At 42.5% G+C, this 25,565-nt stretch overlaps 2 protein-coding genes across 5 annotated transcripts in view; both read right to left on the minus strand.

Moving 5' to 3' along the window:
- Positions 1-788: 788 nt before the first annotated feature.
- orai2 (ORAI calcium release-activated calcium modulator 2) lies at positions 789-7,837 on the minus strand. Of its 4 annotated transcripts, none has more exons than XM_014197170.2 (4): positions 7,638-7,837; positions 5,384-5,423; positions 4,978-5,213; positions 789-4,728 (listed from the first exon to the last, which is right to left on the minus strand). In XM_014197170.2, exons 2-4 carry the CDS (start codon positions 5,418-5,420, stop codon positions 4,123-4,125), a joined length of 879 nt encoding a protein of 292 aa, XP_014052645.1. In that variant the 5' UTR covers positions 5,421-5,423; positions 7,638-7,837; the 3' UTR covers positions 789-4,122. The 4 variants fall into 4 exon arrangements, with proteins under 4 accessions (XP_014052645.1, XP_014052644.1, XP_014052646.1 ...); XM_014197169.2 differs by having other exon boundaries at positions 7,336-7,837; XM_014197171.2 differs by lacking the exon at positions 5,384-5,423.
- A 353-nt stretch (positions 7,838-8,190) lies between these two features.
- bckdk (branched chain ketoacid dehydrogenase kinase) overlaps positions 8,191-25,565 on the minus strand; it is a 39,682-nt gene continuing 22,307 nt past the window's right edge. The window contains exons 8-11 of the mRNA XM_014197166.2: positions 19,922-20,050; positions 16,337-16,426; positions 10,638-10,793; positions 8,191-10,118 (exon numbers count right to left, since the gene is read on the minus strand). Of these exons, the coding sequence (XP_014052641.1) occupies positions 9,974-10,118; positions 10,638-10,793; positions 16,337-16,426; positions 19,922-20,050 (520 nt within the window). The 3' untranslated portion in view covers positions 8,191-9,973. The remainder of the gene's footprint in view (positions 10,119-10,637; positions 10,794-16,336; positions 16,427-19,921; positions 20,051-25,565) is intronic.

Raw genomic sequence — 25,565 nt, forward strand, 5'->3', positions numbered from 1 at the left:
CGTGTCAATAATCAACTGACTGGCTTTTTTGATGTCTATAGTATTCTCTCTGGTATGCAATCTGGTTTCCGCTCAGGTTATGGATGGGTCACTGCAACCTTAAAGGTCCTCAATGTCGTCACCATTGCCCTTGATTGTAAGAAATGTTCTGCTGCTATTTTTATTGACTTGGCCAAAGCTTTTGATATGGTAGACCATTCCATTGTTGTGGACCGGCTAAGGAGTATTTGTGTCTTTGGTCTGGTTTGCCAACTACCTCTCTCAAAAGAGTGCAGTGTATAAAGTCAGAACATCTGCTGTCTCAGCCACTGCCTGTCACCAAGGGAGTACCCCAAGGCTCAATCCTAGGCCCCACGCTCTTCTCAATGTATATCAACAACATAGCTCAGGCAGTAGGAAGCGCTCTCATACATTTATATGCAGATGATACAGTCTTATACTCAGCTGGCCCCTCCCCGGAGCAGCCCTCATCCTCCACATGCAACACCCGTTCTGCCAGTCACATTCTGTTAAAGGTCCCCAAAGCACACACATCCCTGGGTCCTTCCTCTTTTCAGTTCGCTGCAGCCATCGACTGGAACAAGCAGCAACAAACACTCAAACTGGACAGTTTTATCTCACCCTCTTCATTCAAAGACTCAATCATGGACACTCTTACTGACAGTTGTGGCTGCTTTGCGTGATGTATTGTTGTCTCTACATTCTTGCCCTTTGTGCCGTTGTCTGTGCCCAATAATGTCTTTACCATGTTTTGTGCTTCTACCATGTGTTGCTACCATGTTGTTGTCATGTTGTGTTGCTACAATGCTGTGTTGTCATCTGTTGCTGCCTTGCAATGTTGTTATCTTAGGTCTCTCTTTATGTAGTGTTGTCTCGTCATGATGTGTTTTGTCCTATTTATATATATATATTTTTTTTATCCCATCCCCGCAGGAGGCCTTTTGCCTTTTGGTAGCCCGTCATTGTAAATTAGAATTTGTTCTTAACTGACTTGCCCAGTTAAATAAAAAAGAAATAAAACTAACTTAACTCATGAGATTACAAGTCTTAACGCTGATTGCACTATCTTTGACACCATAGAGTAGCCTAAGAACTGACGTACAGTTTATAGGCCTGGGTGGGCTTTCTTTAAAATACGAATTATAATGCAGATTAAATGACCACTCTCCCCAAAGCATGTCTGCACACACAGCATGTGTGCTCCTATTACTGTCACCTACGGCGATACATGCCCCTCCGTATGTATTTGGACAGTGAAGCTAACATTTAAAATTTGGCTCTATACTCCAGCATTTTGGATTTGAGATCAAATGTTTAATGTGAGGCGACAGCACAGAATGACCCTTAAATAAAAGGTGAATCTTGATACATATTTTACTGTTTAGAAATAAATGAAAGCACTTGATGTATCTAGTCTCCGCATTTGAAGAAGTCCTAAGTATATTAGACAAATTCACTTAGTGTATTAAAGTAGTCAGAAGTTTAGTATTTGGTCCTATAATCCTAGCACACAATGACTACATCAAGTTTGTGATTCGTTTTGTGTGTGTTGTGGGTTGTTTTGCCCAATAGAAAGAAATTCAAGTCATCATTCAGTTCCTAAATGAGTAGATACAGTAAGATGTTTTTGAACAAATCTATATTAATCCTGATAATGCCATGATTAAGAATCGTGAATAATGACAAGTGAAATACCGTTCAGAGGCTACAACAAAACATGCTAACATGTATGGTCATCATTATGATCCGTATCATAGTAGCATCCACGTTAATGTAAAAGTGTTCAGAAACACCTACTGTTATTTACAATAAAAAAGGTCACTCCAAAATGAAAATACATTATTTAGTTCCTATTGGGCAAAACATAATCGAAAACACAACTAAAACAAACTACAAATGTATCCAACAAGTTTGTAGCCACAAGTGTGATGGTATCATTGAGTGTAGGAATATGGGACCAAATACAAAAGTTTTTAATACACTAAGTGAATTTGTCCAAATACTTGACTTTTTCAAATGGGGGGAATAGATACCGTGCTTTCATTTCTAAAACAGTAAAAACGATATGAAAATACCCTCAAATAAAAGGTGACATTCTGTAGACTCATGAAACATTTGATCTCAAATCCAAAATGCTGGAGAATAGAGCCCCCCATCCCAAATAAGATTCTTCAAATATTCTTTCAAATAGACTGAACAAAAATATAAACGCAACATGTTAAGTGTTGGTCCCATGTCTCATGAGCTGAAATTAAAGATCCCAGAACTGTTCCATACAACACAAAAAAAAATCTCAAATTTCGTGCACAAATTTGTTAACATCCCTGTTGGTAAGCATTTCTCCTTTGCCAAATTAATCCAGCCACCTGACAGGTGTGGCATGTCAAGAAGCATATTAAACAGCACGGTCATTACACAGGTGCACCTTGTGCTGGGGACAATAAAAGGCCATTCTAAAATGTGCAGTTTTGTCACACAACACAATTCCACAGATGTCTCAAGTTGAGGGAGCGTGCAATTGGCATGCTGACTGCAAGAACCACCAGAACTGTTGCCAGAAAATGTAATGTTCATTTCCCTACAATAAGCCGCCTCCAACGTAGTTTTAGAGAATTTGGCAGTACATTCAACCAGACTCACAAACGCAGAACACGTGTAACCACGCCAGCCCAGGACCTCCAAATCTGGCTTCTTCACCTGCGGGATCGTCTGAGACCAGCCACCCGGACAGCTGCACAACCGAAGAATTTCTGCACAAACTGTCAGAAACCGTCTCAGGGAAGATCATCTGCGTGTTCGTCGTCCTCACCAGGGTCTTAACCTGACTGCAGTTCTGCGTCGTAACCGACTTTAGTGAGCAAATGCTCACTTCCATTGGCCACTGGTACACTGGAGAAGTGTGCTCTTCACGGATGAATCCTGGTTTCAACTGTACCGGGCATATGGCAGACAGTGTATGGCATCATGTGGGCAAGCGCTTTGCTTATGTCAACGTAGTGAACAGAGCCCCATGGTGGCGGTGGGGTTATGGTATGGGCAGATATAAGCTACTGACGTCAAACACAACTGCATTTTATCGATGGCAATTTCAATGCACAGAGATCCTGAGGCCCATTGTCTTGCCATTCATTCACCGCCATCACTTTTTATGTTTCAGCATGATAATGCATGGCTCCATGCCACAAGGACCTGTGCACAATTCCTGGAAGCTGAAAATGTCCCAGCTCTTCCTTGGCCTACATACTCAGACGTGTCACCCATTGAGCATGTTCGGGATGCTATGGATCGACGTATAAGTGTTCCAGTTCCCGCCAATATCCAGCAACTTCACACAGCCATTGAAGAGTGAGACAACATTACACAGGCAACAATCAACAACCCGATCAACTCTATGCATATATGTGACCAACAGATGCATCTCCGTATTCCCAGTCATGTGAAATCCATAGATTTGGGCCTAATTAATTTATTTCAATTGACTGATTTCCTTTTATGAATTGTAACTGAAATTGTTGCATGTTGTGTTTATATTTTTTGTTCAGTGTACATTACACACTGTTTGGTGCAGCATGAACACCTTCAAAAATAAATGACCTATTGTTTCCACCTGCTTCTGTATCTGCTTACAACTCTGGTCTCAGTGTTGATCACAGCCTGACAACAATAACAGCCTTGTGAGAACAAGGTAAGCACATGTGAGGGTAGACACCACTTCCTTCATGAAATGTGGAGATGGCACAAATCAACAACTAACAAAATAGCCCTTAAAATAATATTTTAAAATAGAATCAATACATCAGATCCTACATCTCTCACAGAGACAAGATACTATTTTCCAAATCAAACAAACATACTATGAACTTTGACCTCCATAATTTAGTAGAGCTGAGAATTCCTTAAACTTCCCACATATTAAGTGGAGTTTTGGGGCTCTCTGCTAAAAACTTTAAGGAAGACATTAACAATGAACAGGCTAGAGGCTGAATAGGAAAGGGTGCTTGATAAATAGGGGATAAGGAAATCCTTAATCCTCCAATTTATTCAGTGGAATTTTGGTGCTTCTCAACAATGTGAGAAGGCATTGACAGTGGACAGGAAGAGCATAGAGAGAAGAGCTAGAGATCACACTGCCTGTAGGCCTCTCTCGCACCCGTCCAGCAGCACCTTAATTTTGTGCAGTTCCTCGATCTCCTGGTGGTGGCGCTCTGTCTTGTGGCTCACCAGCGAGCGGTAGAAGTGGATGGTGAATACCACAAAGATAACCCCCACCGGCACCATGATGATGGTGGAGGCCAGGGCTGCCTGCCAGCCACTGTGCCCTGGCAGAGGGGTGGGCTTGGGTGGCAGGGCGGGGCCGCTACAGTTCAACTTGGATAGTGCCAGCTCTGCGGCAGCCACCGCCACCTGGTTGGCGGAACTAGAGTCCACGGGCAGGAACTTGATCCAGCAGAGCAGCACTACCTCTGCCAGGAAAAGAAGGATGCCCAGGGCAGTGGAGAAGCCCCAGGCCAGCTCGATGTAGTGGTGCATGCGCTCATGGGGTGACTCGCTGACTGAGTTGAGGTTGTGGATATTGCTGACTGCCTCCACGTTGGGTAGGATGCAGGTGCTGATGAGCAGGGCGAGCAGGTGCACGGCCACCAGCACCGTAGTACACACGCTAAAGGCAATGAGGAGCATTCGCGGGTAGTTGTACTGGATCTCCAACTGTACCTCCACCATTGCCACCTAGCACAACACATAACACCATCACTATCATAGTCCACAGTGAGAAGGAAAGCAACTTGATTTTCAGACTGGTTAAAATGCTATTAATAGCAGCAGGGGAGTGAGGGTGTTTTTCCCCCCTCTAGGTTTATCAGAAAAATGTCTGTCTCCAGGGATACAGTGTACAGGCTGCCAGGGAAATTGAGTTTAAAAACAACTTTGAAGGGATTAGCCCTACTATTATCTTTGAAAAAAAGTGGGGTGACTCACCATAGCGAAGCCAGAGAGCAGGGCAGAGGTGCGGCTGGAGGCTTTCAGTTTGGCCCGGCTCAAGTAGAGCTTCCTCCAAGACAGGGCCTGCACAGAGTGGTGGTTGGAGGTGACCAGCTCCAGGTAACTGCGGCGCACCCAGTCCCTGTAGTCCATCCCTCCACCCTCCGGCATCCGCTCAAAGCCCCCCAGGGCTGGGGAGCCCATGGGCACATTCAGCTCACTGCTCATGGCAACTAGCGGACAAGAAGGGATGAAAATGTTAAAGGAAATAACACAAAAAGAGAATGATTTTAGATTTTCCCAGATTTCATGTTTATCATCGGTGGGCCAATTTGACAGTGTGGTCCAACATTGTAACATTATAGCTGAATTCTTGAGACATATCTGAACCTAGGCTACTCACATGGCTGGGCTTCGCTTGTTTTATGAGTGGCTTTCATCACCTATCGACAGTTGAGAGCAACAAAAATAAATACTTAGCAGTGAGTGCTTGAAAGTATTGATTGTGCCATAATACCAGCTGTAGCAACAAGTGCCAGGGTTACATCCTTGTTAGCTAAGAATTTAACTCCAGTGTTAGACATATATACTAGAATAGTGGTTCCCAACCATGGGTACTAGGACCCCTGGTGGTAGTTGGCCTATTCACAGGGGGCACAGAAGACCATAGGGTTACTGGTAAAATGCACGGGTGGGGGGGGGGGTACTGCGGGCAGAGCAAAATTCAGTAGATGGTACAGTAAGCAAAAAAGGTTCGGAACCACTGTACTATAACATACTAGAGATAAAGAACTCTGATTGTAAAACGTCTTCTCTTTTTAGTCATACACTGAACCAAAATATAAAACGCAACATGCAACAATTTAAAAGATTTGACTGAGTTACAGTTCATATGAGGAATTCAGTCTTTAAATAAACTAATTAGGCCCTAATCTATGGATTTCACATGACTGGGCATACAGATACGCATCGGTTGGTCACAGACACCTTAAAAATAAAAATGTAAGTTGGGGTGTGGATCAGAAAACCAGTCAGTATCTGGTGACCACCATTTGCCTCATTCAGCGTGACACATTTCCTTTGTACAGAGATGATCTGGCTTGTGTCATGTTGTCCCACTCCTCTTTAATGGCTGTGTGAGCTTGCTGGATATTGGTGGAAACTGGAACGCACTGTCGTAGACGTCGATCCAGTGCATCCCAAACGTGCTCAACGGGTGACATGTCTAGTGTGTATGCAGGCCATGTACGAACTGGGACATTTTCAGCTTCCAGGAATTGAGTACAGGGCCTTGACAATGCATGGCCCCATGTCACCTGCTGAAACAAGAGGTGATGGTGGTGGATGAATGGCACGACAATGGGCCTTAGGCTCTCGTCATTGTATCTCTGTGCATTCAAATTGCGTTCATTGTCTGTAGCTTATGCCTACCCATACCATAACACCACCATTGGGTCCTGCTCACAACGTTGACATCAGCAAACCGCTTGCCCACACGACACCATCTGCCTGGTGAAATTGAAACCGGGATTCATCCTTGAAGAGCACACATAGAAGGTGAGCATTTGTCCACTGAAGTCGTTTACAAAGCCTAACTGCAGTCAGGTCAAGACCCTGGTTAGGCCGAGGAACATGCAGATAAGCTTCCCTGAGAGTTGAGCATAAATTCTTCCGTTGTGCAAACCCAGTTTCATCAGCTGTCCAGGTGGCTGGTCTCAGACGATCCCGCGGGTTAAGCAGCCCGATTTGTGTAAATCCTGGGCTGGCGTGGTTACTCGTGGTTGTAAAGCCGGTTGGACGAACTGCCAAATTCTCGAAAACGAGGCAGCTTATGGAAGACACATTAACATTCAATTCTCTGGTAGACAATCCTGCAGTTAGCATGCCAATTGCACGCTACCGCAAAACTTGAGACATGTGGCATTGTGACAAAACGGCACATTGTACATGTTGCGTTAAAATTTGTGTAGATATGGCTACATCCTTGTCAGGAAAATTCAACCGGATACGACCTTGATGCCTACGTCAGTAAATGATTTACAATTTGGTGAAATTATGAATAGCTAATTTTGTGCATGATACTCTGGGATCCTGCCAAATGACGTCACTGGCTAGCGTTCTACTCCAGTCACAATGTAACAGAATAGTTTGAGCGATAATTACAGTATCATTAGCATCCCTCAGTCAAGGAAGTTTTTTTGCTAAATCAAAATGTCAATGTTTCTCAAAAAAACGTATGAATGTATCCAATCGACAGCGTTGTGCAACGTAGGAGCTACATTTTTTTTTTTTTCAATCCAGCAGGCTAGGTAAATATCTCGCGCTTACGTTAGTTATCTAGATAGCTACCGTTACCTGGTTAGTAAACAATAATCAACCAAGCGTGGAATGTCAACTAGCTAGAAAACAAGTCGCCTCAAAAGGAAAATAAGTGCAACCAAGTGTCATCATAAAATGTGTATTTCCTTAGTCATTCCAGCGTCCATCAATCCAAAGTTTCGCTACGGCTACTTAGAAAATAAAAGCCGATGCGACTTCCTGGCACTCTGGCTAGCATCGCGTTGGCGATGTTATGGGCAAGCTCAGTAGACAGCTACACGATTGACATATGACCTTTTTGTCAAGACGTCATTTGACCTATTAATGCAACCACAAACCTTGATGTACTTCGGTGACTATTAAGGGTGATGAACCCCTTGCAGTACGGTAACTTGCTGAGAGACTTCACTGCTATCTTTCCTTCACCGTACGGAGCATTCTGGTCACGTGACATCTGCATCCCATGATGAGAATATGGCTACAATTAACAAAGTGGAGCCATATAAACAATAAGGAGTTACAACTAACCCCAATAACCCAAATTGTGATCCTCACATACAATAAATGAGACTACAGGTTACATGTGTTTTCTACTCAATCTATGAATTACAATAATTGTAATGGCTCTCGATTAAAGTTTGATAAATCAGTAGGTTTTCAGTATGTGGGCTGGCGCTGGTTCTCAAGGTATTGCTGACCTAATTCAGTTTGGACACAGTCACCAATTTGATTGAATTCAAAATGGTTCTCTCAAAAGGAGGAGGCTGGCTATGCAGGTGCTAGTAAAAACAGTTTGAATAACAAAATTATTACAACCGTAAAACATACAGGTCAGTCACTCTTTCAATTCAGTCATCTCTTTCCCTTTCACACAGACAGACAAACTTCCAATTCCACCCATGAATAGATTTTAATAATGCCCAAGAAAAATTTACAATGACAATGTTAAAATAGACAGACATCAACCAATCAGACAAAGTAATCTATGCCAGTGCAGACTGCTAGTAACCCCACTCCATAATTTGGCAATGTATTAAAGGAGAAGGAAATAATATGGGTGTGTAAGCCTTCATTTCATGACCATAAAACAGTGTTAATAACAAAAAAAGACCACAAAACCTATATGACAAATACGTTTCCAGAAAAGTCACCCCCTGCCCAAAAAGTTGACAATGATGTAAAACAAGCATTAAATTATAGATAGAGTTATGACTTGTATTAGGTTTTTACTGCTATCTATTATGCAGATTTTTGTCAGGCTTCATCTCTTTTGCAAGCAGGGGGCACATTTGGACAGGGCACATCATTCATGAGGTGACTGAAGTCTAGCCAATAGGAATTATCATGCTAGAAAGAGCCTAATATTCTCTACCTAGTCCAATCCCAAAACTTTAAAATCACAGGGAACGTCTGTTAATCACCAGAGGTATATTTAGCGAGGTGAAACGTTGCGAATGTTCCTCACTGATGTATATACTTAAAGGATTTACGTGCCAATTCCCAGCATTCTTATGCCAGACCACATACCTAAAAAGTTATATATCTGGATAATTCATGCACATTAAAAAATGTCCACCATACTCAAAGTAAGGTTTCAAAAGTTTGATCAAACTTATATACCCTTCTCGGAATGTGTTCAGTAACAAATGCCTTCAAATAAAGAGTTTTTTTAATTTATGAAATAGACTTATTTAACACTTTCTCTGCAGATAAATAAGCAAAAACATTAATAAAAACATTACTTCTTTCGGTGTATTGGAAGCCATTTTTTTTTTTTTATATATTTAAACTTTAGGTATTATAATGACACAGCAAAAAATGAGCCCCCCCCCCCCCCAACTAAAAATTCAAAGTTTTTCAACATTCTATATTAGATAGACTAACGAGTGTGAAATTGCATTACAGATAAAGATGATATTGAGCAGTGGTAATGGTTAAATTAACATGTCGTCATAGGGACCAGCATCACACACACAGTAAGGCAACTGAACATCTACTCTTGACCTTGCCTAAGCGCTTGACAAAATGGCACTGAAGCAAGAGTTAACTTAACAGTTCTTTCTGCAAATCAATTCATGAGCGTAGTTCGACTGGTGTTTTGCCAATTTCCTCCATGGTGTCCTCCACAGGCGATTCAAGAGGTCTTTGAGGGAAGCTTCATCTAAACTTCAATAATAGCCACTGGAGTGTGTTAAATGAGACCCCTCTCTTCCCTGCTTCTTTAGTCTCTTTATATTTGCAGAGGCTATATGCAACACCAGTAACTTGCAGGCAGACCAAATTAACTTCTTTAAGGCTGAAGTTTTTTTTTCCCCTTTTCCTTTCTACCACAGTAACATCAACACTAACCACCATGCATGCTCTGTTTATGACCTGTATGCTCAAGAGTTAAAAAACCCTTACGATGCTGAAGAGATGGGCGATAAAGGGAAACACAAAACCAAAAAAGGTGAGCGCCAAACCGCCAACTCGGCCACCATCTTAGCCCGTTTAAAGTCTTGTGGCGAAAAAAGGAAACTTGTAGAAGTGAGTTGTGAGGAGCCAACTGGCAACTTATCACTGTAGACTAGCACAGGATAATGTTGAAATGGCTGAGCCCCTTGGTGGAAATGTCTCTGTGCTCCCTGTATCGCCACCCCTCCCCTTGGTCTCCAGGGCTAAGCAGCAAGTGATCTTAGACGCGGAAGCTCTCTCCCTTGCCGTCTATGTGGCGCAGGCGCAGGTAGACATCGGTGCCGATGCCCTGCATGGACTGGATGGACAGGGAGCCACCCAGGTACTCGGCGTACGCCCGGGAGGTGGGCAGCCCGAAGCCAAACCTGACGGGTACACAGAGTTTCTCATACATTAATATTCTGGAGTTTTGAAAACTGGCACAATTAACGTGAATTGATTATATCTTTATTTTGCATTGCAATGAGCAAGGACCTCCTAGAGAAAGCAAAAGGTGTATAAATTGTTTGGGGATGCTAAACGCAGATGTAAACATTACCCTCATGCAGTCGCAAGATAAATAATTGCACTAAGGACGTATTTCGTAGGTGTCATCTTCATGACTACTTACTAGCAAAGAACAGCTCATACAAAACTGTTTTTACTTACATATGAATTATTGAGACTTGTTGGAGAATGGATAAGATGAAGTAAACCCAGGTGAACAAATTAAATTGTATTTGTCACTTGCTTTGTAAACAGAGGAATGGAATCAGTGGAATGGAAGTGTGTGTCATTGACCATTTTACATTGGCATTCCATGGCACAGAAGAAGTCAATTCAACCCTGCATTATGTAGTGTAAGAACCGATGCAGGAAACAGTGGGTATCCCAGTCTTACTCACCCGTGCATGGGGCCGGACTGAGGGCCGCTGTTGGTCATGGTGTTGAAGAGGTTGTTCATGCGAGGGTCTTGGTTGCTCTCTTCAGCTGTGCTGTAATGGTAGTCTGTCACCTTGTCCAGGATCCTGTGGGGGATTCCGCCGCCACGGTCTGAGATTCTGACAAAGATGGAGGATAGCCCAGGGTTACACAACCAGCTAACATTAACTGTGAAAATGAACACTAGTTGGCTATCCCTGACACAGTAGTATGATGCTGAACATTTCTTCAAAAGTAGGTCAACTGAAGACAAAGAGCAGACATTTACAGTATAAAGGATTACATATCTGGCAGTTTCTGGTGATTGCAATTATTTTCATCCCATTCAATGGTGGTCAATGGCAAACTGACTAATCAAAACGACTTAGTCGAAAGCCAGTATCATCCTTTGGCCTTGCATTCTCCTATATGCCCACCTTATTTAAATACATTTGGGAATTACTAGAGTACAAAAGTACTTAATACACTGACCTGTTCTGCAATCTGTGGTGGTCAAACATTTTAGGCTCAGTTTCAAGTTGTATTAGTCGTATGTATAGGATACGCATGGCATACATCGTCCAACAAAATGCTTACTTGTAGGTTCCGTTGACAATGCAACAATTAGAAATAATAAAATACGAACATGAAGTAAATAAGGGGGGGATAGGGGTCAGGTGTAAACATTTGGCAGTATAATAAGATTCTGGTAGCAGCAGTTGTGTATGTGTAGCATGACTGTATATGTTTATACACTACCGTTCAAAAGTTTGGGGTCACTTAAAAATGTCCTTGTTTTTAAAAGAAAAGCTTTTTTTGTACATTAAAATAACATCAAATGGATCAGAAATACAGTGTACACATTGTTAATGTTGTAAATGACTATTGTAGCTGATTTTCTTTTGTTTTATTTACATTTACATTTTAGTCATTTAGCAGACGCTCTTATCCAGAGCGACTTACAGTAATGAATGCATACATTTCATGCATTTTTTTTTGTACTGGCCCCCCGTGGGAATCGAACCCACAACCCTGGTGTTGCACACACCATGCTCTACCAACTGAGCCACAGGGAATGCCTATCTACATTGCTGATAATTGTAATATAAATTACCAGCAACCATCACTCCTGTGTTCCAATGGCACGTTGTGTTAGCTAATCCAAGTTTAACATTTTAAAAACGGCTAATTGATCATTAGAAAACCCTTTTGCAATTATGTTGTGCTGATTAAAGAAGCAATACAACTGGCCTTCTTTAGACTAGCTGAGTATCTGGAGCATCAGCATTTGTGGGTTTGATTACAGGCTCAAAATGGCCAGAAACAAAGAACTTTCTTCTGAAACGTCAACAGTGAAGAGGCGACTCCGGGATGCTGGCCTTCTAAGCAGAGTTGAAAAGAAAAAGCTCTCCCATACTGGCCAAAGAAAATAAAAGATTAAGATGGGCAAAATAACAGACACTGGATAGAGGACAGAAGAACTCGGCCTCTGTTTACTGACATAATCAAACCTTATCCCAGTCTGCTGTCCCCACATGCTTCAAGAGGGCCACCATTGTTCCTGTTCCCAAGAAAGCTAAGGTAACTGAGCTAAATGACTACCGCCCTGTAGCACTCAATTCCGTCATCATGAAGTGCTTTGAGAGACTAGTCAATGACCATATCACCTCCACCCTACCTGACACCCTAGACCCAATCCAATTTGCTTACTGCCACAATAGGTCCACAGACGACGCTATCGCCATCACACTGCCCTAACCCATCTGGACAAGAGGAATACCAGTGTAAGAATGCTGTTCATCGATTACAGCTCAGCATTTAACACCATAGTACCCTCCAAACTCGTCATTAAGCTCGAGACCCTGGGTCTCGACCCCGCCCAGTGCAACTGGGTCCTGGACTTCCTGACGGGCCGCCCCCAGGTGGTGAGAGTAGGTAACAACCTCTCCACCCCGCTGATCCTCAACACTGGGTCCCCACAAGGGTGCGTTCTCAGCCCTCTACTGTACTCCCTGTTCACCCATGACTGCGTGGCTATGCACACCTCCAACTCAATCATCAAGTTTGCAGACGACACTACAGTGGTAGGCTTGATTACCAACAACGACGAGACGGCCTACAGGGAGGAGGTGAGGGCCCTCGGAGTGTGGTGTCAGGAAAATAACCTCGCACTCAATGTCAACAAAACAAAGGAGATGATCGTGGACTTCAGGAAACAGCAGAGGGAACAGCCCCCTATCTACATTGACGGGACAGTAGTGGAGAAGGTGGAGAGTTAAGTTCCTCGACGTACACATCACGGACAAACTGAAATGGTCCACCCACACAGACAGCGTGGTGAAGAAGGCGCAGCAGGGCCTCTTCAACCTCAGGAGGCTGAAGAAATTTGGCTTGTCACCAAAAACACACAAACTTTTACAGATGCACAATCGAGAGCATCCTGTCGGGCTGTATCACCGCCTGGTACGGCAGCTGCTCCGCCCATAACCGGAAGGCTCTCCAGAGGGTAGTAAGGTCTGCACAACGCATCATCAGGGGCAAACTACCTGCCCTCCAGGACACCTACACCACCTGATGTCACAGGAAGGCCAAAAAGACAAGGGCTACAACCACCCGAGCCACTGCCTGTTCACCTCGCTCTCATCCAGAAGGTGAGGTCAGTACAGGTGCATCAAAGCAGGACCGAGAGACTGAAAAACAGCTTCTATCTCAAGGCCATCAGACTGTTAAACAGCCATCACTAACATTAAGTGGCTGCTGCCAACATACTGACTCAACTCCAACCACTTTATTAATGGTAAAATTGATGTAATCAATTTATCACTAGCCACTTTATATTACATAATGTTTACTTACCCTACATTACTCATCTCTTATGTATATACTGTATGCTATACAGTCTACTGCATCTTGCCATCTGATGTAATTAATCACTAGCCACTTTATATAATGTTCTCATACCCTACATTGCTCATCTCATATGTATATACTGTACTCTATACCATCTACTGCATCTTGCCTATGCCGTTCGGCCATCACTCATTTATATATACACATATTCGTACTCATTCCTTTATACTTGTGTGTATAAGGTAGTTGTTGTGAAATTGTTAGATTACTTGTTAGATATTACTGCATGGTCGGAACTAGAAACACAAGCATTTCGCTACACTTGCATTAACACTTGCTAACCATGTGTATGTGACAAATAAATTTGATTTGAGAAGCCAGCATCCCAGAGTCACCTCTTCACTGTTGACGTTGAGACTGGTGTTTTGCGGGTACTATTTAATGAAGCTGCCAGTTGAGGACTTGTGAGGCGTCTGTTTCTCAAACTAGACACTAATGTACTTGTCCTCTTGCTCAGTTGTGCACCGGGGCTCCCACTCTTTCTATTCTGGTTAGAGCCAGTTTGCGCTGTTCTGTGAAGGGAGTAGTACACAGCGTTGTACGAGATTTTCGCATGGAATAGCCTTCATTTCTCAGAACAAGAATAGACTGACGAGTTTTAGAAGTGCTTTGTTTCTGGCCATTTTGAGCCTGTAATCGAACCCACAAATACTGATGCTCCAGATACTCAACTAGTCTAAAGAAGACCAGTTTTATTGCCTCTAAAAATCAGGACAACAATTTTCAGCTATGCTAATATATTTGCAAAAGGGTTTTCTAATGATCAATTAGCCTTTTAAAATGATAAACTTGAATTCGCTAACAACGTGCCATTGGAACACAGGAGTGATGGTTGCTGATAATTGGCCTCTGTACGCCTATGTAGATATCCATTTTAAAAAATCTGCTGTTTCCAGTTACAATAGTAATTTACAACATTAAAAATGTCACTGTATTTCTGATCAATTTGATGTTATTTTAATGGACAAAAAAAAAAAAAATTCTTTCAACATTTCTAAGTGACCTCAAACAACGGTAGTGTATGTGTGTGTAGGTCTGTATGGGTGTGTGCGCATGTGTGCTAAGGTGCGGAGAATCAGAGCAGGTGGTCAGTCCAGTTTGTGTTCAGCAGTCTGATGGCTTGTAGATAGAAACTGTCTGAGCCCGTTGGTATCAGACCTCATGTGCCGATACCGTCTGCCCGACTAAGGAAGCGAACATCTCGTGGCTGGGGTGTGTGGGGTCCTTGATGCTGCATGCCTCCCTCAGGCACCGTTTCAAGTATATGTACTTAATGAATGGGAGCACGGTCACCTAGTGGTTAGAGCATTGGGCCAGTAACCAAAAGGTTGGTGGATCGAATCCCAGAGCTGACAAGGTAAAGATCTGTCGTTCAGCCCCTGAACAAGGCAGTTAACCCACCAGTAGGCCGTCATTGTAAATAGGAATTTGTTCTTAACTGACTTTCCTAGTTAAAAAAAAAAAAAAAAAAAAAGGTTAGATAAAGTACTGTGCCGTCTTCACCACCTGCTGAAGGGCCTTGCGGTCGTGGACGGAGCAATTCCCGTACCAGGCCGTGATGCAACCGGTCAGGGCACTCTCGATGGTGCAGAGGTAGTATTTGGAGAGGACCCGGGGCGGCATGCCTAATTTCTTCAGTCACCTAAGTAGACGACGCTGTTGCGCCCTCTAGACAAGAGTGGTGGTCCATGACAAGTCTTCAGTGATGCGGAGGAACTTAACTCGTGACACTATAGTCCCAGGGTGCAGATCTCAGAGAAAACGCTTGCAAGCTGGTCAGCACACATTAAGGGGATGCCCTCTGGGCCGGCAGCTTTGTGAGTATTCACTCTTTAGAGTTTTCCCTCAAGTCAGCCTCAGAGAGTGAAAGCACCTGGTCGTCCGGAGCAGCGAGAGTCTTCCTGAATGGCTTGGAAGTGAGCATAGAATGTATTAAACTCATCTGGGAGGGAGGCATCGGTAGGCACCACATAGCTGGATTTTCATTTGTAGTCTGTAATAGTCTGAATCCTTGCCACATGCGAGTTGTTGATCAATTCAAGTTTAAGTCGGTCTATTTGCGTCCCCAATGGATTTGCAGAGCCCGTACCTGCTTGCTTTCTACGCATCGAGCGCCACAGAGTCATCTGGGTTCGTTCTGCTAACATTGAATGCTGCAGTACGGGTTCAACATTGTACAGATAGCCATTCATCCAGGGTTTTTTAGCATCAGAAACTCCAGATCGGGTGAACAGGAGCTCAATGTTTACAACTTCGGTACACCAGGAAATGTTTGTGGAAACAAAGCTCCACCCCACCTTACCAGAAGCCGCCATTCAAGCCATTCGCAATATGGAGAAGTTGACTGGTTGAATAGCAGAGTCTAGTGTATTGTCCGTCCACATCTCAGTAAAAACTAAGCCACAGAGGGACATCAGGGAATGCTGTGATTAAAGCTTTGCTCAGAGTTCATTTTCCATCGATTGGACATTAGTCAACAGGATACTAGAATCAGTGTCAACATCCATTTAAAGGTTCTTAAACACGGCACTAGAGTAGAAGAAGTCTGACGGTACTTCCAATGTGGTCCGGAACCCGTTCCCATGGTGACCACACTGGGCCCGATAAGCGTGCAGCTTAGAAACACTTCCCCTGATGAGTTGTCAGGTTTCCCCATTTAAACGATTAAGCCCAGAGTATGGGACTCCTAATTATTTAATGTTTTTAAAAGGAGTCTTTTGAGTAGATAGAGGTAAAAGGTCCCAACTTAGTGTGCCAAAGGTAACCCACTCACCTGATGACAAAGTCTACGTCGTTGTTGGCGATGGTGACTCCAACATCAGGTACATTGTAAGGCGTGTCGAGGTGGCTTTCCATGGTGGCCCTGTGGGGACACAGGTAGAGGGGAGGTCAAGGGCAGGCAGAGTGAGGATATTAGCCTCTGTGGTCCTTCAACGTAACCTGACACAGAATCTGTTAACCTGTTAGGGCTAGGGGGCAGTATTGACACGGCTGGATAAAAAAACATACCCGATTTAATCTGGTTACCACTCCTACCCAGTAACTAGAATATGCATATACTTATTACATATGGATAGAAAACACCCTAAATTTTCTAAAACTGTTTGAATGGTGTCTGTGAGTATAACAGAACTCATTTGGCAGGCAAAACCCTGAGACATTTTCTGACAGGAAGTGGATACCTGATGTGTTGTATTGCCTTTAAACCTATCCCATTGAAAAACACAGGGGCTGAGGAATATTTTGGCACTTCCTATTGCTTCCACTAGATGTCACCAGCCTTTACAAAGTGTTTTGAGTCTTCTGGAGGGAGATCTGACCGAACAAGAGCCATGGAACGATGATGTCCCATTAGACACCTGGCGCGCGAGTTCATGTTGGGTACCCTCGTTCCAATACGTTATAAAAGAGTATGCATTCGTCCACCTTGAATATTATTCATGTTCTGGTTAAAAAAGGCCCTAATGATTTATGCTATACAACGTTTGACATGTTTGAACGAACATAAATATTTTTTTCCCCTCGTTCATGACGAGAAGTCCGGCTGGCTTAGATCATGTGCTAACAAGACGGAGATTTTTGGACATAAATGATGAGCTTTTTTGAACAAAACTACATTCGTTATGGACCTGTGATACCTGGAAGTGACATCTGATGAAGAGAATCAAAGGTAATGGATTATTTACATAGTATTTTCGATTTTAGATCTCCCCAACATGACGTCTAGTCTGTATCGCAACGCGTATTTTTCTGGGCGCAGTGCTCAGATTATTGCAAAGTGTGATTTCCCAGTAAGGTTATTTTTAAATCTGGCAAGTTGATTGCGTTCAAGAGATGTAAATCTATAATTCTTTAAATGACAATATAATATTTTACCAATGTTTTCTAATTTTAATTATTTAATTTGTGACGCTGACTTGACTGCCGGTTATTGGAGGGAAACGATTTCCTCAACATCAATGCCATAGTAAAACGCTGTTTTTGGATATAAATATGAACTTGATAGAACTAAAAATGCATGCATTGTCTAACATAATGTCCTAGGAGTGTCATCTGATGGAGATTGTAAAAGGTTAGTGCATCATTTTAGCTGGTTTTATGGTTTTGGTTACCCTGTCTTTGAATTGACAAAACATTACACACAACTCTTGTAAATGTACTGTCCTAACATACTCTAAATTTATGCTTTCGCCGTAAAACCTTTTTGAAATCGTAAAACGTGGTTAGATTAAGGAGATGTTTATCTTTCAAAGGGTGTAAAATAGTTGTATGTTTGAAAAATTTGAATTTTGACATTTATTTGGATTCAAATTTGCCGCTCTTGAAATGCACCTGCTGTTGATGGAGTGCACCACGGGTGGCACGCTAGCGTCCCACCTAGCCCATAGAGGTTAACAGGATTGTTGAGGGATTCACTGATAGATGACACTTGTGTAATGATCACGCACCCTGAAACAGTCTTATGGGAACAAGGAACATTAGTGAATGGTTTGTCTGCTAACCGCAACATCTGAGAAAGAGCTCCAAGAATAGAAAACGTTCCTCATTGGATTTAATGGCTGATTAGAATCTTATTCGAAAACACATCCGTCTGCTAACACACAATCTAGCATCCCTCTCACAAGTTAGAGTGCCAGGGCAACATTTGACCGCCAAGATCAGTAGCCTGTGGCAGAGTGGAATGTTAGCTAAAACAACATAACTACAAGAGCAGTAGCACACTGCTTAATACTTCATTAGAGGAGAGGTCAAACTAGGGATTTAGTTATGTATAGTCATAAAATGGCTACCGTGGAGTCCGATGTCCTGCCAGATAAGTTGTCATAAGGGAAATAAGCTATTTAAAACTACCGGGGAACAACCACAGACTAACTTCAATTCTCAAGGGCGCTTGCTCTGGCTATGCAACAACACCAACAGTGTCCCTTTCGCATTCGCAGTTCAGATTCACCCCTATTAGTCCACAAGGAATGTAGTGGGGTTTGGGCCAAGACCTTCTGCCAAGGACACAGTGTTCTAGAAGAAAGACGGGGTCTGTACAGTCAGGTCACTGCCATGGTGAGAAAAGAACAGTGGGGTGGATGGGTAGGGAGTTCTAGGGGGCTTGAGTTACCCGTGGGGTTAACCCGTGGGGTTAACCCCCCCCCCCCAAAAAAAAAAATATTGCTTTTGGAGGGCCATTGTGGCCTCTGACCTGAAAGGTCTGTAACCGGTCCTTCGTTTTTGGCCCAGAGGATGGTTTATTGTTAAATGGCTGCCACATATACACCAGAAATGTCAATGCAAAAAAATAAAAAAGTCAACAAAAGTGCTAGCTATGTGGTTGAAGTTGTGGCCAATCAACATTTCCTGATAAAATGAAATGCCCAACTTTTGTTCATGATGGAGTACAAAAAGCTTCTCTCAATACGGTTTTATCATAATGATTTAAGAGAAGTTGAAGACTTGCCATTTAAGACAATAGACAACGATTTGTCCTTCAGGAAAGCACACGTAACAAAATGTAGGCTACCCGGCAGGGCAAGACTTGTAATGTGCCACGTAAGCGCAACTAGGCTTATACATTGAATAGATCCTCATGTTTCCATTCACAGATCATAAATTAGCTGGAAGCACAGATGCAGTCACAGCCAAGGAAAGTCAAATAGCATGAAAGGTTTACAAGGGATTTTTTTCCCCCCAGAGACAGATGAAAATCGTGGATACCATTTTTATGTCTCTGCATTAATGCAATCGCTTACTAGCGTTAGCGCATTGACTGGAAGTCTATTGGTATCTGCTAGTTAAGTTTCGGGAGCCAGTGCTAACTCCAACTTCCTTCATACTGGACACAGACATAAAAATGGTATCCACAAGTTAATCTGACTCTGGTGAAGTCGATATTTTTTTTATTATTTTTTTTAAAGCCAAAATCATGAAGTATCCCTTAACATACATTTGACTTAGTTTCAGCTGAGCCAAGAACTTCAAGATAAAAGGCGGTAGACGGGGGGAAATAGGTCACATACAAATATATATAGTATACATTGCAGCACTATGGGATTCACAAAAAAAAAAAATGCTATGAACACACAACCAGTCAGAGGCTATACAATGTTCCCAAATGAGAAAAACACTGCTGGCCAAGTTATTACAGACCATTGTCATAGATCATTCTAAAAGTCCGTTACAATGGCTTGGGGACTGACAGGTGACGGACGGCACACTTGTCACAGGCCCGATTTTCTAATCGACTGAGGTGTCAATGTTGGCTACACCATGTCTGAAACTCAATGTTGGTTTGATTACATTTCTGTGAGATCTCTGTTTGGTGATGAACAAGAATATATTGGTTAGGAGAAGGAAAGTGTTTTGGTACCTCATGGCGTTCTTCAGCAGCTCTGGCAGGATGTAGTCTAGGGGCAGAGGGATGAAGGGGAAGCGGGCCGCCACATGGCCATTGATACGCACCCGCGGGGAGTTACCATACTGGTGCTCACACAGACGCCTGCAGAAAACATGAGGGAGCCATAAGGAAACACATAAGATCACGATTGTGTACGGAAACACATCCTAACTTACAGGCCTCAACAGTACTTGCAGAAAAGGTATTTGTGCAAGTATAGCCTATTTATACTGTGAGGGGAATTTGCAAAATGAGGCCTACATGTGTGACTTTATAAGTATGAATAGGCCTACACATGGGTAGTTTGTTCAAATTAATCATGTCGCAATTCTCATACCTACAGTGCCTTTAGAAAATATTCATACCCCTTGACTTATTTCACTGTTGTTACAGCCGGAATTCAAAATGTATTCAATTGTTGCCCCCACCCCCCACCCCATCCACTCTCACAATGACGAAGTGAAAACATGTTTAGACATAGAAAACGAAATGCAGAATTACACTATTGGTCAAAAGGTTTTAGAACACCTACTCATTCAAGGGTTTTATTTGTACTATTTTCTACATTGTAGAATAATAGTGAAGACATCAAAACTATGAAATAACACATATGGAATCATGTAGTTACCACAACAACAACAAAAAAAGTGTTAAATCTAAATATATTTTATATTTGAGATTCTTCAAAATAGCCACCCTTTGCCTTGACAGCTTTGCACACTCTTGGCATTCTCTCAACTAGCTTCATGAGGTAGTCACCTGGAATGCATTTCAATTAACACACCAGCCTTGTTAAGTTATTTTGAGGAATTTCTTTCCTTCTTAATGCCTTTGAGGCAATCAGTTGTGTTGTGACAAGGTAGGGGCAGAAGATAGCCCTATTTGGAAAAAGACCAAGTCCATATTATGGCAAGAACAGCTCAAATAAGCAAAGAGAAACAACAGTCCATCATTACTTTAAGACATGAAGGTAAGTCAATGCGGAACATTAAGAACTTCAAACGTTTCTTTAAGTGCAGTCGGAAAAACCATCAAGCACTATGATGAAACTGGCTCTCATAAGGACCGCCACAGGAATGGAATACCCAGAGTTACCTCTGCTACAGAGGATAACTTCATTAGAGTTACCAGCCTCAAATTGCAGCCCAAATAAATGCTTCAGAGTTCAAGTAACAGATACATGTCAACATCAACTGTTCAAAAGAGACTGCGTGAAATCAGGCCTTCATGGTCAAATTGCTACAAAAGAAACCACTACTAAAGGCCAAGAAGAGACTTGCTTGGGCCAAGAAACACAAGCAATGGACATTAGACCGGTGGAAATCTGTCCTTTGGTCTGATGAGTCTAAATTGGAGATTTTTAATTCCAACCTCTGTGTCTTTGTGAGGTGAATGGATGATCTCCGCATGTGTATTTCCCACCATGAAGCATGGAGGAGGTGGTGTTATGGTGTGGGGGTGCTTTGCTGGTGACACAGTCTGATTTTATTTAGAATTCAAGGCACACTTAACCAACCAGGTTTTACTCAAGGTTTTTGCCTGTGCTTAGCTCCATTCAGTTTATTTTTTTATCCTGTAAAATATTGCCAGTCCTTACCGATTACAAGCATACCCAAAACATGATGCAGCCACCCCTATGCTTGAAAACATGGAGAGCGGTACTCAGTAATGTGTTGTATTTGCCCCAAACATAACACTTTGTATTCAGGACAAAAAGTTATTTTCTTTGCCACATTTTTTGCAGTTTTTCCTTTAGTGCCTTATTGCAAACAGGATGCATGTTTTGGAATATTTATTCATTCTGTACAGGCTTCCTTCTTTTCACTCTGTGAATTAGGTTAGTATTGTGGGGTAACTACAATGTTGCTCCATCCTCAGTTCTCCCCCATCCCAGCCATTAAACTCCAACTGTTTTGAAGTTAAAAATTGGCCTCATGATGAAATTCCTGAGCAGTTTCCTTCGAGAGGAAGTCAACAGAGTTAGGAAGGACTCGTCTATCTTTGTAGCGATACACCATCCAAAGTGTAATTAATAACTTTACCATGATCAAAAGTGGTATTCAACGTTTGCTTTTTTTCTTGACCCATCTGCAAATATATTCCCTTCTTTGCGATGCATTGGAAAACCTCCCTGGTCTTTGTGTTTGAAATTCACTGCTCAACTGGAGGACCTTACAATTATCTGTATGTGTGGGGTACAGCGATGAGGTAGTCATTCAAAAAATCATGTTAAACACTATTATTGCACACAGAGTGAGTCCATGCAACTTATGTGACTTAAGCACATTTTTACTCTTTAGGCTTGCCATAACAAAAGGGGTTGAATACTTGACTCAAGACATTTCAGCTTTTCCTTTTAATTCAATTTGTAAAAGCTGCGAAAAACAATTACACTTTGACATTATGGGGTACTCTGTGTAGGCCAGTGACAAAAAATGTATACATTTGATCCATTTTAAATTCCTTCTGAAAGCACTGTAGTTTAACCATAGCACACTGACAGTCCACATTGTGCCAAAAAAACAAGTGGTCTGCATCAGTTATTGACCACATATTTAGAGGAAAGACATCCAGTCTGCTCTAATGTGCTGATCAGTGCTAAAAGGAGACTCATAACTGGTCTGCTCTTTACAAATCAGAGGGTCTCTGAACACAGGGCTGCATGTAAAGGAAAAAGGACAGCTTGTTGATTCAGGGTCTGCCACCTTTGACTCAGAAAATCTGCATTAGTACCTTTGTTCTTATGCAGCCAGAACCCAGCGACTGGAAAGAGAGAGTGTTTGAGAGAGAAAGATAGCAGCTGCACATTCCTAGAGAGGCTGAACTGGGACAACAAGTGCACAGAGGCTTGTGAAGAGTGTGGTCGACTGTATGTGAGTATGAGTGGACACTATTTGGATACGTTCATTGTGCGACAGAGCTGTGATTAAGACTTTGACCTTGAGAAGACCCAGACACAGAGCCAGTGGAAAATATCAATATCATATTTAGTTCGATTTCAAACATTCCATTCCCAGCTAGGGGGAAAGCCTGCTCCAATGCATTACAGCACAAAACACAACTCCTCCAGCTCTCAATATTGACCACCATTTAATTGAATATTTGAGTTAGTGGGGCAAAAAAGTATTTAGTCAGCCACCAATTGTGCAAGTTCTCCCATTTAAAAAGATGAGATGCCTGTAATTTTCATCATAGGTACATGTCAACTATGACAGACAAAATGAGAAAGAAAAAAAAAATCCAGAACATCACATTGTAGGATTTCATGAAATTATTTGCAAATTATGGTGGAAAATAAGTATTTGGTCACCTACAAACAAGCAAGATTTCTGGCTCTCACAGACCTGTAACTTCTTCTTTAAGAGGGTCCTCTGTCCTCCACTCGTTACCTGTATTAATGGCACCTATTTGAACTCATCAGTATAAAAGACACCTGTCCACAACCTCAAACAGTCACACTCCAAACTACACTATGGCCAAGACCAAAGAGCTGTCAAAGGACACCAGAAACAAAATTGTAGACCTGCACCAGGCTGGGAAGACTGAATCTGCAATAGGTAAGCAGCTTGGTTTGAAGAAATCAACTGTGGGAGCAATTATTAGGAAATGGAAGACATACAAGACCACTGATAATCTCCCTCGATCTGGGGCTCCACGCAAGATCTCACCCCGTGGGGTCAAAATGATCACAAGAACGGTGAGCAAACATCCCAGAACCACACGGCCCCCCTAGTGAATGATCTGCAGAGAGCTGGGACCAAAGTAACAAAGCCTACCATCAGTAACACACTACGCCGCCAGGGACTCAAATCCTGCAGTGCCAGACGTGTCGCCCTGCTTAAGCCAGTACATGTCCAGGCCCGTCTGAAGTTTGCTAGAGAGCATTTGGATGATCCAGAAGAGGATTGGGAGAATGTCATATGGTCAGATGAAACCAAAATAGATCTTTTTGGTAAAAACTCAACTCGTCGTGTTTGGAGGACAATGAACGCCGAGTTGCATCCAAAGAACACCATACCTACTGTGAAGCATGGGGGTGGAAACATCATGCTTTGGGGCTGTTTTTCTGCAAAGGGACCAGGACGACTGATCCGTGTAAAGGAAAGAATGAATGGGGCCATGTATCGTGAGATTGAGTGAAAACCTCCTTCCATCAGCAAGGGCATTGAAGATGAAACGTGGCTGGGTCTTTCAGCATGACAATGATCCCAAACACACCGCCCGGGCAACGAAGGAGTGGCTTCGTAAGAAGCATTTCAAGGTCCTGGAGTGGCCTAGCCAGTCTCCAGATCGCAACCCCATAGAAAATCTTTGGAGGGAGTTGAAAGTCCGTGTTGCCCAGCGACAGCCCCAAAACATCACTGCTCTAGAGGAGATCTGCATGGAGGAATGGGCCAAAATACCAGCAACAGTGTGTGAAAACCTTGTGAAGACTTACAGAAAACGTTTCACCTGTGTCATTGCCAACAAAGGGTATATAACAAAGTATTGAGATAAACTTTTGTTATTGACCAAATACTTATTTTCCACCATAATTTGCAAATAAATTCATAAAAAAATCCTACAATGTGATTTTCTGGATTTTTTTCTCATTTTGTCTGTCACAGTTGAAGTGTACACCTATGATGAAAATTACAGGCCTCATCTTTTTAAGTGGGAGAACTTGCACAATTGGTGGCTGACTAAATACTTTTTTGCCCCACTGTATATAAAATAAATACAAAAGTGTACTATACCTGACAGGCATCTGTGGTTTAAGTTCATTTTCCATCCATTGTGGGCTTTGCCTGTCAAGCAGCAGAAGGGCACATTTGCCCATGTATCGCAGCTAGAAATAATGTTTGCAAGCTTGAAACTTTATAAAGTTTCTCCCCAACCAACATACCTAAGCTAGCTAATATTATACCTTTTTCAACAAAGTTTAATCACGATTACTTCTGAAAATCACACACACACACACACACTGACGGATCATGTCAATTTGGCTACTAACAGCTAATCTTGTTCCCAGAAACTTCCGCCTAACTGCGTGAGGAGTCTGGTAGACCAAACTGTCAAACTTGGCCTTTGTTAGCCAATACAGAAAGATTGGGAGAAACTCCAGGCGCATAGGCATTGGCTTAAAATCTGTTTAATCTATCAACCAATTACCCCCCACAACACCTTCCCTCTAACCCTCCCCATACACTAGCAGTGGTTCCCAAACTGTGGGGCGTGCCCTGGGTTGGCAGGGGGGCGCGGAATTCGCCAACATTAAATGACAACAAATACTTTACTCAGTAAGGTCACTCCCACTAAGGCCTACTTTGAGTCGCTGATGTGTTGAACGCAATAGCCTGGGGACGAGGTTCTAACTTTCATTGGATATACTAGCTAGCTAGTTTTTTCTAAACTGTTTGAGCTTCTTGCCAGTTATAGCAGTGATGACAGTAGGCCTAATCAGACAGACAACTTAACCAGGATGAGTTTAGACTCAATATAGGCATAGGTTACTTGCAGAGGTAAACTGCTTTCCAAAAGTCTTCACTGATGAAGCAAGCTAAATGAAACTAGTTGTTAACATTGCTAGCTACATGCCAAATACAGGTTACCCTCATCTGAAATTACATAATGTTTA

The sequence above is a fragment of the Salmo salar genome, chromosome ssa04, assembly GCF_905237065.1.
Source record: "Salmo salar chromosome ssa04, Ssal_v3.1, whole genome shotgun sequence".
Taxonomy (NCBI): Eukaryota; Metazoa; Chordata; class Actinopteri; order Salmoniformes; family Salmonidae; genus Salmo; species Salmo salar.

Coding starts and splice junctions, on each gene's coding strand:
- orai2 (XM_014197170.2), bottom strand. CDS start 5,420: ATGAAAGCCACTCATAAAACAAGCGAAGCCCAGCCAT. Junction 5,214..5,383: donor AACAAGCGAAGCCCAGCCAT/GTGAGTAGCCTA, acceptor CTTGTCCGCTAG/TTGCCATGAGCAGTGAGCTG. Junction 4,729..4,977: donor TGCTCTCTGGCTTCGCTATG/GTGAGTCACCCC, acceptor GTGTTGTGCTAG/GTGGCAATGGTGGAGGTACA.